At 39.6% G+C, this 16,269-nt stretch overlaps 1 protein-coding gene across 2 annotated transcripts in view; it reads left to right on the plus strand.

The window, feature by feature from the left end:
• Positions 1-12,952: 12,952 nt before the first annotated feature.
• LOC126251983 (abasic site processing protein HMCES-like) overlaps positions 12,953-16,269 on the plus strand; it is a 96,596-nt gene continuing 93,279 nt past the window's right edge. For both annotated transcript variants that reach the window (XM_049952756.1, XM_049952757.1), the window contains exons 1-2: positions 12,953-13,082; positions 13,243-13,477. In XM_049952756.1, the coding sequence (XP_049808713.1) occupies positions 13,063-13,082; positions 13,243-13,477 (255 nt within the window). In that variant the 5' untranslated portion in view covers positions 12,953-13,062. The remainder of the gene's footprint in view (positions 13,083-13,242; positions 13,478-16,269) is intronic.

The raw sequence follows: 16,269 nt of genomic DNA on the forward strand, positions 1-16,269 counted from the left end.
AGGTGCTTCCTTTCAGTACGACCAGTATATAAACTCGTTGACGAGCCAACCAACATCATATACCTCCCAATGACTGTTCAGACATTATACCATGTCGAGTTGAATATTGTAGACCAAGATGGGAATCTAATCAATTTTTGAGGAGAGAAAATTGTGGTAAGTGTACACGTGAAGCAGCATGGGTAAAACAATACACACAGCCATCAGTACACCACTTTGCAGTGAAAGGACTTTGAAAACACAGGAGAATTACAAATTCCTTAAATCATTGGGATTGACTCCCCACAGTGGTATCATTCGATATAACAGCTGCAGAAATTCCGTAACAGACGAGGAACATTTGTAATTTTCATGAGTATTGAATTCAGATATTCAGCTACCATTAAATTTCCACTCATGCGAACTGTGTGAATATACAATACTATGAACAACATCCAGACAGACAGAGGCCACTAAAACAGAAGTTCGACTAAAAATACCTCGATTTATTATACCTGTGCTGCAAACAGACAGGAAAGGTAGTCTGAAAAAGGACTCCAGTGTATTCGGCAACTATAAATTAACTAATTCGAAAGTGTACTTAAATTCTGAATTTTATCAGTGCGAAATTCACAAATTGGCTGTGGTAATAACATCCATGGTCTACTGTATGACAAGTATGCATTGTTTTCTCTTCTTACCATGAGGGCAATGAATTTGGATGCACGTTCAGCCCACAGTACTTTATGGAATCGGAACCAGTTGTTGTGATAGATTCTTCAAAACAGACTGAAATAATTCAGTTGGGGCCAATACATGTCCGTATTTAATTTGAGTGATCAGACAATTTTCTTCCAGCCACTACTGTGTACACACTAATACTACATGACTGTACCCCCCACTCACAGGAATTGTGCAATGAGTCGTATAAATTAACAACTGTCTTGAGACATCAGTGACATTTCACGGTGACACTTCATTCACAGATGTAGGACTATAATAACGACATTTTCCGCAAATACGGAGTCGCCAAATCTTCCAGGAGCGTCAAGAGTGTCATAGCTCGAAAAACGCGTCATTTTTAAATCATTTCCACAATAAAAAGGCTGGAATGGCCCTGGAATGGCTTACGAAGATACGGTGACATTGCTCCTAATCTTTGATCACATAGACACTATTCTTTACATCAAAAGCAATGAGAAGGCATCGTAGACGTGTGAAATTTACAAGAATGCCTCTATTCAGAATCTGGAATCAAGAAACTGTCCATCTGTTCAAGCAGAAGTATTGGAAAGAAGAAGAAAAGGGCGGCTTTATATGCACCTCAGATAATTTACAATTACCTTCACGTTGGGTGACCAATAATTGAGATTCTTAGAATAAAAACTTTGTTGTTCAGTTTATCCTGTAGTAGAAAATGTTTCAACATGGATGCATGTATGTATTTATTTTCGTCTTCACACATTGCCTACAGAGCTCATTGACTATAAGAGATGCAATTTTAGATGTCCTTGAAATCGACAAAGATCTCTTGCTGTTTGATCTTAAGTACCTACTCATGCTACACGGTATGCAAACTGCCACAAAAACAAAGTGAAAACTGAGTTCCACTCAGCATCTGCAGTCTGCATATTTTTCTTGGCAGCACTCATGTTCGATAAACCACCTGATGTGTCTCTCTCCCAGCCTCTTATCCTGACGAAATGCTGCACAGAGATGTGTGCATGTAGAGAGGTGCTAATCTTTGCATTTGACACGCAGTTCTCCTCAGTTAGCCAGCTAGAAGTGTGTCACTAGCCACCTGAGTAGATATCATTCCACAGAGGTGTGCTGAATATTAGTAGATGTGATTTGCGATGGCACCTCATTCGTGGTTAACAGTGGAGGTGATGCTCTGATAGTAGCTTCCAAGGCAGCACCTATGCACGATGCAATAAGATAATGCTGCTTTTGAACAGTGTCGCAGCCCACCACCAGCAATGGTGGCAGAAGTGCCACTCTGATAACAGCTTTACAGAATTCATCCTGTCATTAGAGATCGTCACCTATGCAGTGAGGAATAACACTCCTAGTTGATTGTCAGTATATAAAACCTCTTGTTTCCTGTTATTTTATAAAAATAGTGAGAATAACCGTATTGGGCCACACAGAATCTACATGTGGGTGCATCCACCCCATCCCCCGCCCTGCGACTCCCCCCCCCCCCCCACACACTAGTCTATAAATATGCTGCCAGACATTACTTCATTGTTACTCAGCAAGTAGACAGTATAAGCAGTGTTAGTCTGAATGTTGATAACAGAAGCAGATATCAAGCGCCATTCTGATAATGCCTGTGATGAAGAGGCGAGCAAATTCCCTCAGTTTGAAGACACTGCAGGCATTGCACCTATATCGATTCTTTTATTGTGTGTGTGTGTGTGTGTGTGTGTGTGTGTGTGTGGTGTGTGTGTGTCTGTGTGTGTGTGTGTGTGTGTGTGTGTGAGTTTATGTGTGTTTATTTATGTATGATGTTTATATGGCATCATTAGTTATGTTTTTTTATAGAAATACCGAGGGTTGATCAGATCCCTGATAGGATGTCTAGCACCATTTTAGATTATGTTGTGCAAGCTATGATGCCATTTCCAGCCATGAGCTCCCAGGACTTGCCTGAAACTATAGACAAGTGCCTACATATGGAGTAGTAAATCATATTTCTTCTTATACAATAATATTTACATGTGCGTAATATGCTCATGAGATGTTCTTGTTTCTAAGAGTCTTGTTTAACGTTATAGATATGTGTCAAAGGATAGATGCTGTAGTCACTCACACTGAGCATGATACCATTTCCCAAACGAAACCAATTACACGATTCTCTAGTATTGAATAGAGAATTAACCATCCCACGCTATGACACCATTAGTTTGCAGTTGTGGGCTCCCATTATAGATGAGATACAAGTAACAGTAAACAATATTTCTCTTCTATGATAATAACTGACACCTGCATGCCTTGCTTGTGAGATGTCCTTGTTTCTTTGAGATATTAATAACAATATTGCCATGGGTGAATGGGTTGACACCACAGCTGTGGAGGTCGAATAGAATGACTCATTCTTCACCCCATCCCAGACCATGACTCCTTTCTCCAGTGTGAGTTCATGGGATATGACGCCAGTTGTCAAGGGGCAGATACATAAGTAGTAGTAAATCACACTTCTTCTTCTTCTACAATTATTATTTACAGTTGCATACAATGCTTATGAGATGTTGACTGATGCATGTTAAGAGGCAACATGCCAGTAGATCGTGAAATGGAATCTATCATCACATGGGCCTGTCCACACCCAGTCCCTGCGCTGAGTCCAATTGACAAAGCAGTTACCTCATCAGGTTAATTCACATTCACCTTAACATGGCTATCATCTTGTCTTGGACCTAGTTGTAGTAAGAATACAGCTAGCAGCAATGCACTTGCCCATCCTTTTAACAAGCATCAGATTAGTCACAGGCAAGCTTTAAAATGCTCTGGGGTTGAGGCACTTTTTGGGACCAGATATTATATGCCCGCATAGATAAAACTTCTGCATGTTACTGAGACCCTGCTACTTTCTGGAATGCATGTCTACCCATTTTGGAAAGGGAGCGTCCCAACATATTTAACAGTCCATAGTAATTCCACCATTAAGTCTACTTCAGTTCTATGTTGCTAGCTCTGGTATCCCAGATCGTTATCTACATCTGGGAGGAAAATGGTGTAATACTGTGGAGCAATTCAGTAGAGGTTCAAAACATTTATATTGAGTGCACTACTGGGTCAGTTTTCTGAAATGCAGGCAAGAGGGTCCAGTAAGACACACAGTCATGTGTTCCACCTCAACATACACTCGCAGGTTTATGATCCAGTATATGAGAAGTTCAGGTTTTTCCCTCTTCTGAAGGATATTGCTGCTAAACATGCCTGTATTCTTGTCTGAACTTCTTATGAGGAAGACAAAATTTGCTTTGCATGGTTGCTTCTGACTTGTGAGAGAAATTACGTGGAACATGCAGAGAGTAGAACTACATACCCAATATCTAAGGCTTGTGAGTACCATAACTTCAGTGGCATAATGGCATACTGTTCCCCATTAAACTTCAGGATACACATAAATTTGAAAGACAGAATCCCAATATAAGTGTTCATATTTATATCTGGAGGAGGATAAAAGCATGCCAAAAGACGACCACAGTGTGCAAAACAAAAAAGATGTAAAGTACAACGTCGTCAGACCCTTCTACTTTACCAGAGCAGCCAGTCGTCATCCCAAGAACATAGATCCATTCCTTATTCTCCAAGGGAGAGAAACATCACTACTTTTTTTTTGAGTCATCAGTCTTCTGACTGGTCTGATACAGCCCACCATGAATTCCTCTTCTGTGCGAACCTCTTCATGTGTCACTTGCAACCTACATCCTCAATTATTTGCTGGCTGTATGTCAATAGTAGTGGGGCTACCTTCATTCTGGAGCATTTTGTTAGTGCGGGTTGCCTACATCAGGGGCAGGTATGCACTCAAGGGCAAACCTATTGTTCTCCTTTGATTGACAGGTACTTAACCTATTGTTCTCATTTGATTGACAGGTCCTTAGCCTATTGTTCTGTTAAGTGCTATTCCATGTCACTGCACTTAACCTATTGTCCCCCCCCAACCTCTTCCACTCCTCTCCCCCCCTCAGGAAGGGGGTGCTGATGCATTCGGCTAGTGCAGTTAGCCTACATCAGGGGCAGGTATGCACTCAGGGGCAAACCTATTGTTCTCCTTTGATTGACAGGTACTTAACCTATTGTTCTCCTTTTATTGGCAGGTCCTGAGCCTATTGTTCTATTAGGTGGTTTTCCATGTCGCTGCACTTGACCTCTTTTCCCCCCACCCCATCCCACTCTCCTCCCCCTCAGGAAGGGGGTGCTGGTGCATTCAGTTAGGGCAGATAACCTACATCAGGGGCAGGTATGCACTCAGGGGCAAACCTGTTGTTTTCCTTTGATTGAAAGGTACTTAACCTATTGTTCTCCTTTGATTGATAGGTCATTAGACTATTGTTCTGTTAAGTGGTTTTCCATGTCACCACCCTTACCTTATTGCTCCCCCAGCCCCCTCCTCCTCCCCCCTCACTGCTAGAGGTATACTTTCATATCTGAGTGTTTGGAGTAGGCTCTGTCACTACTATCAATTTGATTGACTACTTAATTAAATTGATCAATTAGTTAACCTCTCTGGTGAGAAAGTGCCATGCCCCCTGCCACACCCCCAATGGTGGGAAGTTAAAATTCCATCAGGACACTGCAATGTCTACTAATCTAAGAAAATTGTGGGAAGATAATTTAGGTCACATTGACTACTTAATTAAATTGATCAATTAGTTAACCTCTCTGGTGGGAAAGTGCCATGCTTCCCTGGTGGAAAATTCAAATTCCATCAGGATACTGCAACCTCTTCTAACCTAAGAAAATGGTGGGAAAAAAGGGCACCTCCACTAATGTAAGTCATCCAACTGCCACCTCTTCCTAGGAATTGGCGTGAAAAAGACTCAGCTGATCGATCATTTGGAGGGTATTCGATTGCAGTGTATGGAATATTGTTTAAACGATTTAGAAAATGTGTGGAATATTGTTTACTTAAACAGTTTAGGGAATTCAAGGCATTGTATTGAATATATGGAAATTGGTGGAGAGGAAGGGTCTCATAACAGGAAATTCAAGGGTATGTTGTTTATTTCTAAGAAAATCAGTTCATGGGGATTGGATTTCTCTTGCTCATCATTCCCTGCTGTCTTGTAAGGGGAATTACATGGAGCAAACCTGATGCATAACCTAATGTTCGGCACTGTACTCTGGGTGTCTTAACCTAAAGTTTGGGCCTATGTCAGCACTTAACCTATTGTTCTGTTAAGTGGTTTCCATGTCACCCCCATTTTGCTTAAAATATTCTACCGCCATTGAAACTAAATTAAGTAATTAGTTGTGTCCTCCCACCATTTTCTGGTACACTTTTCGAATTTCAGATGCTTTTGTATGCCATTTCTGGCGCATTCTTCTTTGCCACACACCTCCTTAAACTTCTGTACTGCGTTTTACATAGAAATTATGCAAATGAACCTAGTGTTCTGCACTTAACCTGCTCCATGTCACCCATTCACACACTCCCTCCCATTAACTACTGTACCGCTAATACCACATTGATGCAAAAAATTTATGCAAATTTATTAAACCGGAATTATTCGCATATACGAGGCAGTTTTCTTAATTCTCAGCATCCTATTGGTTGGTGAAATCGATGGAATACAGCTTAAACAAAAGTTGCTAATAAAAAACATCCTGCCACTCGGTGCCAGACGCTGCCGCTGGCGTGAGCCACTGTTGGACGCAAGCCAGCGCAAGCCATCACTCTCACACCGCTGCAGGTGAATTTTGGGTCAATTTTCGTGTATACAGTTAGAATTCTTCGAGTGTTATACTGACATCACAGAACTTCAAGGCGCCCTGACGCTGGTCCCATACGCAATGACGCATAGCTGTGGTTCGGTCCAGCACTGAGAGAGATGTTCCAATGCTTCCCAGAATAGCACAGGGTGCATTGTTCCCTGTGCAACATGAGAGATGCGTCTAACCATGTTTAAATGCTCAGCGTGACTGACACGATGCTGTGAAGTGTGTATGTAGCTACAAACCCTCGCAAGCACATCTAACAAGGTTCTCAATCTTATACTGATGTCACATATAAGAATCGAGTCGACCTCACGGAAACTGTATAGGGTCCCAGAAATAGTTAACGCTCGCTTTCTTGATATCTCAGCTTGTACACACGGAAATTCTTGCCCTGAACAGAACCTGTTTACGAAAATAGCGCAGAATAACGTCGAATGCAGTCATCATTGCGAACCTAAGGTGGTACCCCGTCCATCATGTGTTACCCTTCCTGCTTTCAACACACACAAACTCTCCCTCCACTATGTAGAGGCTCCTATACCACAGCACAAAGGATGTGAATGAATCGAGCATTATAATTGGCTCTTATCAAATTTACGTGCAGAATTACTGATGCCACTGGTATCTTTCTTTCGGCAGACGAGACATTCAGCGGTTATTTTACAGTGATCCTCATATTGCACTGGCAATTAAATCTTTCAAACTACCATACATATCGTCAAATACGGAAAGACTCTTACTCGTTTACACTGCTTTCCCACCGAGGACAGGAGCTTGAATATTAGAACATGAAGCCAACCTGTGACCCATCAATATATCACTGCGTGCCCTACATAACGTCAAATACGGAAATACTCCTACTCAATTACACTGCTCTTCCACCGAGGACAGGAGCGTGAATATTAGTGTGCAAAACCAATCTCCAGCTCAGCAATATATCACTGCGTACCGTATCGATGTAGTAGACATACAATTTGTATCCTGCACCAAATAGAATCATCCCTTCTACATCATTCGTTTATATACCACGAAGACGGCACTACTGTATACATACTTCTCTGAGCTGTAGATATTTTCCTGCAGCCAATGATCACAGGTCATCCACCCCCAATGCACGATCAGAGCACCCTCAGCGGACAGAAGTCACTCTCAGAACTGTTCTACAAATTCGGAATCGTTTCCCCTCGGCACAAACACGTTAATGTTTCTGCTTCAGACCTGCTTCCTTGCTTGTTCTCTTTTCTTCACACATCTCCAGACTTGGGGATTACAAGAACACACGCATTTTCGCATGGTTCGCCATAATATTATACCATTTTCGAGGTACTTCTCGATATCAAGCATTAGGCAGCATCCTGCCGATCGCTCACGCAACATAATTCCGAAGATATAGACTGGGAATTATTTCTATACAAACTCAAAACTTTAGCTAGGTGGAGCATGCTCTAGACTGCTGAGTAACTAGAAACAAACAGATGAAAAATGATATTTCCACCCGAGAATACCGATTTCGGTAATGTGAAAGATTCGAAACCATCCCTATAATTTACAAGGTCAACTAAGGTGTTTCTCATGTCTAGAGACCCAGCAAACGCATCTTCCACATGTTAGATGCACATCCCATAATCGAACTTCTGTCAACTAAATAAAGGCGCGAAATGTGCAGAAGCAGTCAACTGAACAATTTATATTGGATGGAACAATGGTCCAGTGCAAACGCACCTCCTTACACATTCTTCTCAAATTTCCACTTGATCACGAAAGCCGCCAGCCCAACACATACTAAGTATTAGTTCGCTATTCCATTGTCTAGAGGATGGCAAAGTTAACTCAGATACATTCCTACACTCAAACAGGCCTCTGCATTCGGACAGCTACTGCCATTAACGGGAAATGTGAATCATTCCCGCACAGGTCACCACCGCTGCAGGCCGAGCACACACAGGTATAATCAATCATCCTAAGAAATTGGTGACATATGTATTTTATCCCTGTACTTACAACTAAATGTTACAATTGCGGTCTCAATTGAACGGCATTCAACAATGAATGAAGTATTGGAAATATACCCTGCTAAAGGGTGTGGCTCTGGAAATGGAAATAACTGTACCTTCCAAATGACTGGACATAGTCATTTCCTTTACACATGTCGGAACACAAACATATACATTATAAGCCTAATGCTCAAATGCGAACATATCACGCACCTCCCACTACTACTAAGTATAATACTTGACCAATAAATGACTCCACACGATGCAAAATAATACTGACCAAAAATCAACGATGGGTGGACATGTCTCTTAGGTTTTTCTTGTGAGTGCTACCACTGTGTCTTAGAAAGAGAGATGTAATCGGCCAGATGTTACAAAAAACCAGATCGCAACAACTACTACATGTTACTGTCACAAGCGGTTGTGGTTCTACAGGTGCACACAACTATCCATGTTAAAATCTGTACCCACTCTACAAATCGAGGTATGACATTACCTCTGAATGAGGCGGTTTTTTTCTGGACAAATACCATGACGGTGAACATAGGAAAGTGTATTATCAGACCAACACATAGCCCATGATGCAACCTCATTTTGAAAGTGATTTGGCTAAGCAATGTGGTATGTAAGTGGTATTTGCATAGTCTAAGGACCTGTCAATCAAAGGGGAAAAATACGTTAAGTACCTGTCAATCAAAGGAGAACAATAGGTTTGCCCTTGAGTGCATACCTGCCCCTGATGTAGGCAACCTGCACTAACCGAATGCACCAGCACCTCTTTCCTGAGGGGGCAGGGGAGTGGGAGTGGGTGGGTGTGGGGACAGTAGGTTCAGTGCAGTGACATGCAAAACCACTTAACAGAACAATAGGCTAAAGGCCTGTCAATCAAAGGAGAACAATAGGTTTGCCCTTGAGTGCATACCTGCCCTGATGTAGGCAACCTGCACTAACCGAATGCACCAGCACCCCTTTCTAAGGGGGGAGGGGAGTGGGAGTGGGTGGGGGTGGGGACAGTAGGTTCAGTGCAGTGACATGGAAAACCACTTAACAGAACAATAGGCTAAGGACCTGTCAATCAAAGGAGAACAATACGTTTGCCCTTGAGTTCATACCTGCCCCTGATGTAGGCAACCCGCACTAATAAAATGCACCTGAACGAAGATAGCCCCACTACCGGCAGTCTCTATCTTTCTCTACAGTTTTTTCCCTCTACAGCTCCCTCTAGTACCATGGAAATGTTTCCCTGATGTCTTAACATATGTCCTATCATCCAGTCCCTTCTCTTTGTCAGTGTTTTCCACATACCTTTCTTCTCCAATTCTGTGCAAAACCTCCTCATTCCTTACCTTATCAGTCAACCTAATTTTCAACGTTCGTCTGTAGCACCACATCTCAAATGCTTCAATTCTCTTCTGTTCCTGTTTTCCCACAGTCCATGTTTCACTACCATACAACACTGTACTCCAGATGTACATTCTCAGAAATTTCTTCCTTAAATTAAGGCCTATGTTTGATACTAGTAGACTTCTCTTCCACAGAGAATGCCTTTTTCGTCAGTGCTAATCACCTTTTGATTTATTCCTTGCTCCGTCTATCTCTGTGTGTGTGTTTTTTTTTTTTTTTTTTTTTTGCTGCTTAAGTAGCAGAATTCCTTAACTTCATCTACTTTGTGATCATCAATCCTGATATCAAATTTCTCGCCGTTCTCATTTCTGCAACTTCTCATTACTTCTGTCTTTCTTCCATTTACTCTCAGTCCGTATTCTGTATTCATTAGATTGTTCATTCCATTCAGCAGGTCATGTAATTCTTCTTCACTTTGATTTAAGATAGCAATGTCATCAATGAATCATGTCATTGATATCCTTTCACCTCTGAAAGCTTTTTTTATTTCCATCATTGCTTCCTCGATGTACAGATTGAACAGTAGAGGCGAACGGCTACATTCCTGTCTTAACCCTTTTTAATATGAGCTCTTTGTTCTTGGTCATCCACTCTTATTATTCCCTCTTGGCTCTTGTACATATTGTATATTACCCATCTCTCCCTACAGCATACCTCAATTTTTCTCAGAATTTCGAACATCTTGCACCATTTTACACTCTTGAACACTTTTTTCCTGGTTGACAAATCCTATGAACGTGTCCTTTTTTTCTTTAGTCTTGCTTCAGAATTACCTCTCTCATATCTTTACCTTTTCTTGAGCCAAACTGATCGTTAACTAACATGTCCTCAATTTTCTTTTCCATTCTCCTGTATATTATTCTTGGCAGAAACTTGGATGCATGAGCTGTTGAGTGATTGTGCGATAATTCTCAAACTTGTCAGCTGTTGCAGTCTTCGGAATTAAGTGGGTGATATTTTTCCGAAAGTCGCCAGACTCATACATTCTACACACCAACGTGAATAATCGTTTTCTTGCCACTTCCCCAATGATTTTTGAAATTCTGGTGGAATGATATCCATCCCTTGTGCCTTATTTGATCTTAAGTCCTACAAAGCTCTCTTAAATTCTGATTCTAATACTGGATCCCTTGTCTCTTCTAAATCGACTCTTGTTTCTTCTTCTATCACATCAGACAAATCTTCCCCTCATAGAGGCTTTCAGTGTATTCTTTCCACCTATCCGCTCTCTCCTCTGCATTTAACAGCAGAATTCCCGTTGCACTCTTAATGTTACTTATAGACATCTTGCGCTGGTTCAAGTTTAATGGAATGCCTCTAAATACTGAAAAAATTGAATAATACAATTTAATGCATCTTGACGAGAAAATGAAGTAATTACTTGAACTGAAATGACCAAAAATATAACCTATTGTGAATATGCGTAGTTCCTGGGCATTGTAACTGATGGCAAATTAAATTGATACAGGCATATCCTAGACCTTCAAAGAAGACTGTGTGTGTCAATTTATGCCCTATATGTAATTATATGAATGGTATAAAAGCTGCATATTTTGGCTATTTTCCCTGTATCATTCATATGGTATAATTTTTTGGAGATAATCAGTATTTAGCCAAAACCATCTTTATTGCACAAAAGACAGCAGTTAAGTTCATGAGTGGCGTTGATCCACGATATTCTTAAGAAAACCTGTATCTTAAACTCCAAATATTAATGACCATATCTCAGTAATTATTTTCTTTGATGTTTTTTTCTCTAATAACAATTCTCTTTTTGCATCTAAAAGTGCATGCCATGACCACAATACAAAGTTTAAAAATGATTTAAATGGGGATCTACCATATCTAAGTCTTGCACAAAAGGGTGTTCATTATTCTGCCACAAAAGCTTACAATTCTCTTTCATCAGATATTAAAGTCTGCATTAATGTCCTGATTACATTTAAATCTAAATTAAGAAAATCCTTTATGGATGAGACATTTTGCTCTGTTGCTGAGTACTGGTACATGAAGATTAAGCAATGGTTGTTTTTGTAAATTTGTATTGCATTTGTTTTTATGTTTTGATACTTTCAATTTCTAATTTGGTAGCCAGTGTACAAATATTCTTTTTCTGTATGTTAAGTTATTAGCAATAACTTACATTTTTGTTATTTTAAATTTATTTATTGTAACACTAAAATGATGTTCAACTGACACATTTCGCATCCCTGTGATTCATCACAATACAGATCTATGCAAGTCGATACAAATGAATAAATAAACAAAAAATAAAGTTGTAACAAGTCTGCTGAACTTATCTCATTTTCTTTTACAGCAAACGCCGTATTCAATTGATCTCTCTGTTCAGCATTTCTTCCGGTCAGCTACTCACTGTTTTCGCAAGTAATTCTGTACTTTATCTTAGCAACAGCACTTCGCCTTACGTTTTCCCATAACACACACCCTTAAAATTATGCTCACACCGAAAACACTCGCTGTAAAACTGATCACACACACTGAGTCTCTCTCGCAGTGTTACGCTGCCTTGCGGCTTGAGGTACTACATCATGTGAACTGAGCCTTTGTGAGTTTATTAGGGCAGCTGCGGACTACACACAGACGCACACTATAAGAAATAAACAGGAGAGTAAAGGTTTCTGAAATTGTTTTGGTAAACTAAACAATACAAATTAAAATTGTTCATTCTGAAAACTTTTCATCCACAATAGACTACTTTTTGAAGAGAAGTTAATAGTGCCTGTAAATGGCAAAGATTTAGCCATACGTACTTTTCATATTGAAGAAACATATTTATTTCCATGTTATACTATTCCCATTCCGTCTTCCAGATTATATGCATCTTTACAACGTGACTTACGTATATTATTGTTCAAAATGACAAGCTGATAATATTTTATATTTAATTAAATCTGGGTAACTGTCGTCCAGGTGACAGCTTGCTCGTTAAAAAGTTTATAGTGAACGTACTGTGTGAATCATATAACAACCAGTCAGCTAACATAAGTACACTATCTAGAATCGTAGTGTAATATTTGTTTTACAGCTTACCGAGAAACATAAAATTAAGTTCTGTAAAGGTCAATTCTATTTTATGGCATTGGCAGCGCTTCACTGTACGAGGCAAAGATAATATGAAGAAAGCGGTAATTTTCGCAGTTGAAAGTTGATTTGTTGACAGCGAAAATATTGTGTTATGTGAAAATTTGTACACTGGTCATATTCGTCAGAAATGTGTGGAAGAACGGCTTGGTATATGATGTTTTTAATTAATAATTTACTTAAATACCTGCGTTGTCAGTGTTTGTGCAGTGAATTGTGTCCTGTTTTTTATTACTTACTGCAATGAATTGCTGTTAAACGTAACTAGTCATGTAACTGAATCTCATTCGTGAAAAACATTTGATTTCAGTACACTTGACCCAGAATGTATATGCAAGGCAACTACTTATCGCAGGAAGGACTCGAACACTTACTGTCTTCCAGAGTGGAAACACATGGATGACAAGTACCATGTCTACAGACCATCAACAAACATTGCACCAACGGAAGTTTTACCTGCTATTATATCAGGACATCAGCTGGGCAAAACATCCGATAGAATAATTGTCCCAATGATCTGGGGAATGATACCACCATGGCACAAGGTAAATTAGGTCGAAAGTTATGTGTAACTTAGCATTTATTATCGGTCGCGGTATTGTCACTAAACGTTGCAAAATGGAAGAAATCATTGGTGTTCGTAGGACACAATAATGAATGTATTATGTTTCATACTATAGCGGCCATGGTAAGGACCAGATAGAGCTGTTTAACAATTTCCTTCTTACCTTATGTCAGTGTAAAAAATAAACATCCGAACAGATCTTGAAGGCCCAAAAAGTCAGTTTAACTAAAGTGCCAATTTTATAATGAAAATTCTGTAAATACACTGGCAAATCAGATTTGTCATTGGAACATTTCTGAATGGAAATGTATGAATAAGTAGCAGTTGTTATTAGGATAACTACACACTGATACACACATAAATATAATATTTCAACAAGAATTGTCTTGTCAGCATATCATTTCTTGCAAATTTTAAACACCTTTTGTTTACAAACCAGCAGCTGACATCGAAGTATCATTGGTCACAGGCCACATAATCACTATATCACAGGTTAGTTTATGGTTGGTATCAATAGGTTCGGTTGACACAATTTTATCTGTTTATGTATTTCTTCTGGGATCATCATACAATAATGTTTTGCTCTCCTTTTCAGGGAATTTAGAACTATATGGTACTAGTCAACAGAAAAAAAATCAAAATTTTATGGGTTGGCATTTTTGAAAAAAAAATTTTTTTCCATAAATTATTTAAAAAGTTCAGAACACTATAGTGAAAGAACTTTGACAGATAAGTCCAAATGGAGGATTTCTCTGTAATCATAAAGCAATTATCTTTCAAATTTTAAAAATTATGTAGAATTGTTCCAGAGATACAACATTTTAAAAAATTTTCAAAATTCGCATCTTCAAAATGGTATGCTCAGTGTCATCTTTGGAGGACTGTAGGTCAGAACAGAAATTTTTTTAGAGAAAACAGAAAATATGTGTTCCTTACTTAGTCCTTTATTTTAATATAATCTAAATTCAATAACATCCGAGACAATGAAGGTAAAAAAAAATTCTAGCCTGCCTTAATTGATATGAACTATGCAAACTGATTTTTCCATAAGTTCAATTTTTGCTGGAAAGCACCAGTTATGTCCACTATACATGTTACCAAATGATTTTCCCTGTGCATTGAGAGGCCAAATGAAAACAAATAATTGGCGATGTTGATGATCAGAGAGGTCGACAATCCAACAAGGATCATGTGTCCCTTTTTCCACTTACCTATAGGAATATTTCAATCTCTTCTTGCAAATTTCAAAACCTCTTGAAGACTTATTGATGATTCAATTGACTTACTTCAGAATAGTAAGGAATATCAGAAAATTTAGCTTTAACTTCAGCCAAGGATTACTTAAATATATGTTGTCTCAATGTGAGTGCCAGAATGTAGTTCATTGCACCGACAACAACCTCTGTGATGTCACTTACTCTAGTCAACTTAGCTCATAATGCCTTTTGATGTATCAGCCAATGAATGCAGCTGTCAGTGAGGCCAAGGCAGGTTCCAGTTTCTCCCTTATCAAGGTAGTAATACCACTTTGCTCTCCTCAAACTGATAGTGTACCATCCATTGTGGTGCTTACCAGCCATTTCCCTTCCATCCCAAAGAAACCAGTTACTATCTCCACAGCACCAAAAATATCCCCACCTGTAGTAGAGTCGATGTCTACTCCATGCATGAAACTCACCAGTATGGGATCAAATGCATGAGTGGAATCGAATATAATGGGATATGCTGTGAACCTGGATGCCCCTTGTGTCAACTGATGCTATACATCTGCAGCCATATCAGCAATGCGGTGTTTCACTGTATGACAAAGATGTGTGACTTGCTCAATCTTAAACACTTACACCGCACAAGAATCTACACTGCCTCTACTAAATGTTTTTTAATGTTCACTTTCAATACAACCTGGCACTGCTTGCAGATTTGGAAGCTATTTTGTAGCTCACTTGTCACGATGGAGTCTCGGAGACGTTTGCTCATGTAGAAATAAGTTTTATATATATAATTGATTATAACATCAAATTGAAACACGTCTGTGATTATCTTTTATTTGTATCAATAGGTTTTTTTCTGTCACTACATTTATTTGCTTATGTATTTACATACATTTTTCTTTAAAGATTCATAAACATTTTGACAATTCTGTGCTTACTCTAAAACTCTTTTTTTTCCTCCCTAAGGACCACCTTCAGCCGATCTCTTGTTCTACAGGTGTCAAATGTATTCAGTCGTCTTAGTGGCTGGCATTGTAATTGCATTCCTATGAGATAAGTGTGCTGGAATATTCAGAACTTTGCATGGCCTTCAAACAGTGCTAAAAATCATAGTAATTCCCAATTTGTTCCTCCCTGCAGGTCTGGAGGTTAGAATAGGCCCGAGGTATTCCAGCCTGTCGTAAGAGGCGACTAAAAGGAGTCTCACACTTTGCAGCCCTATGAGTTCAGGTCCCATTTTATGGTTTGACCTGCTACTTTCAAAATTCTACAGAAGTGCGAGCCATACGGGGAAGGACACCTTACGTGGTACACGAGTGCTCTTAGATTCAATCTCCTGAATCTCATGTCATGGCTTTGCATCTCCACCTGTAAATCAACTATTTGGTCGAGGACACTTTCCGGGGTATGTCATCTTCCGTTGTGATGTAACTGCGACGGGAACGGTCATGGGGTTGCCGCTAATGAAAACGCAGCGGGACTGAACGGGAGCGGCCCGCGAACAAACAAAATGGACGAACAGGAATGGAAGGACAAGCACGATGACAGACAACCGAACAAG

This window comes from Schistocerca nitens, chromosome 4 (assembly GCF_023898315.1).
Source record: "Schistocerca nitens isolate TAMUIC-IGC-003100 chromosome 4, iqSchNite1.1, whole genome shotgun sequence".
NCBI classification, from domain to species: Eukaryota; Metazoa; Arthropoda; class Insecta; order Orthoptera; family Acrididae; genus Schistocerca; species Schistocerca nitens.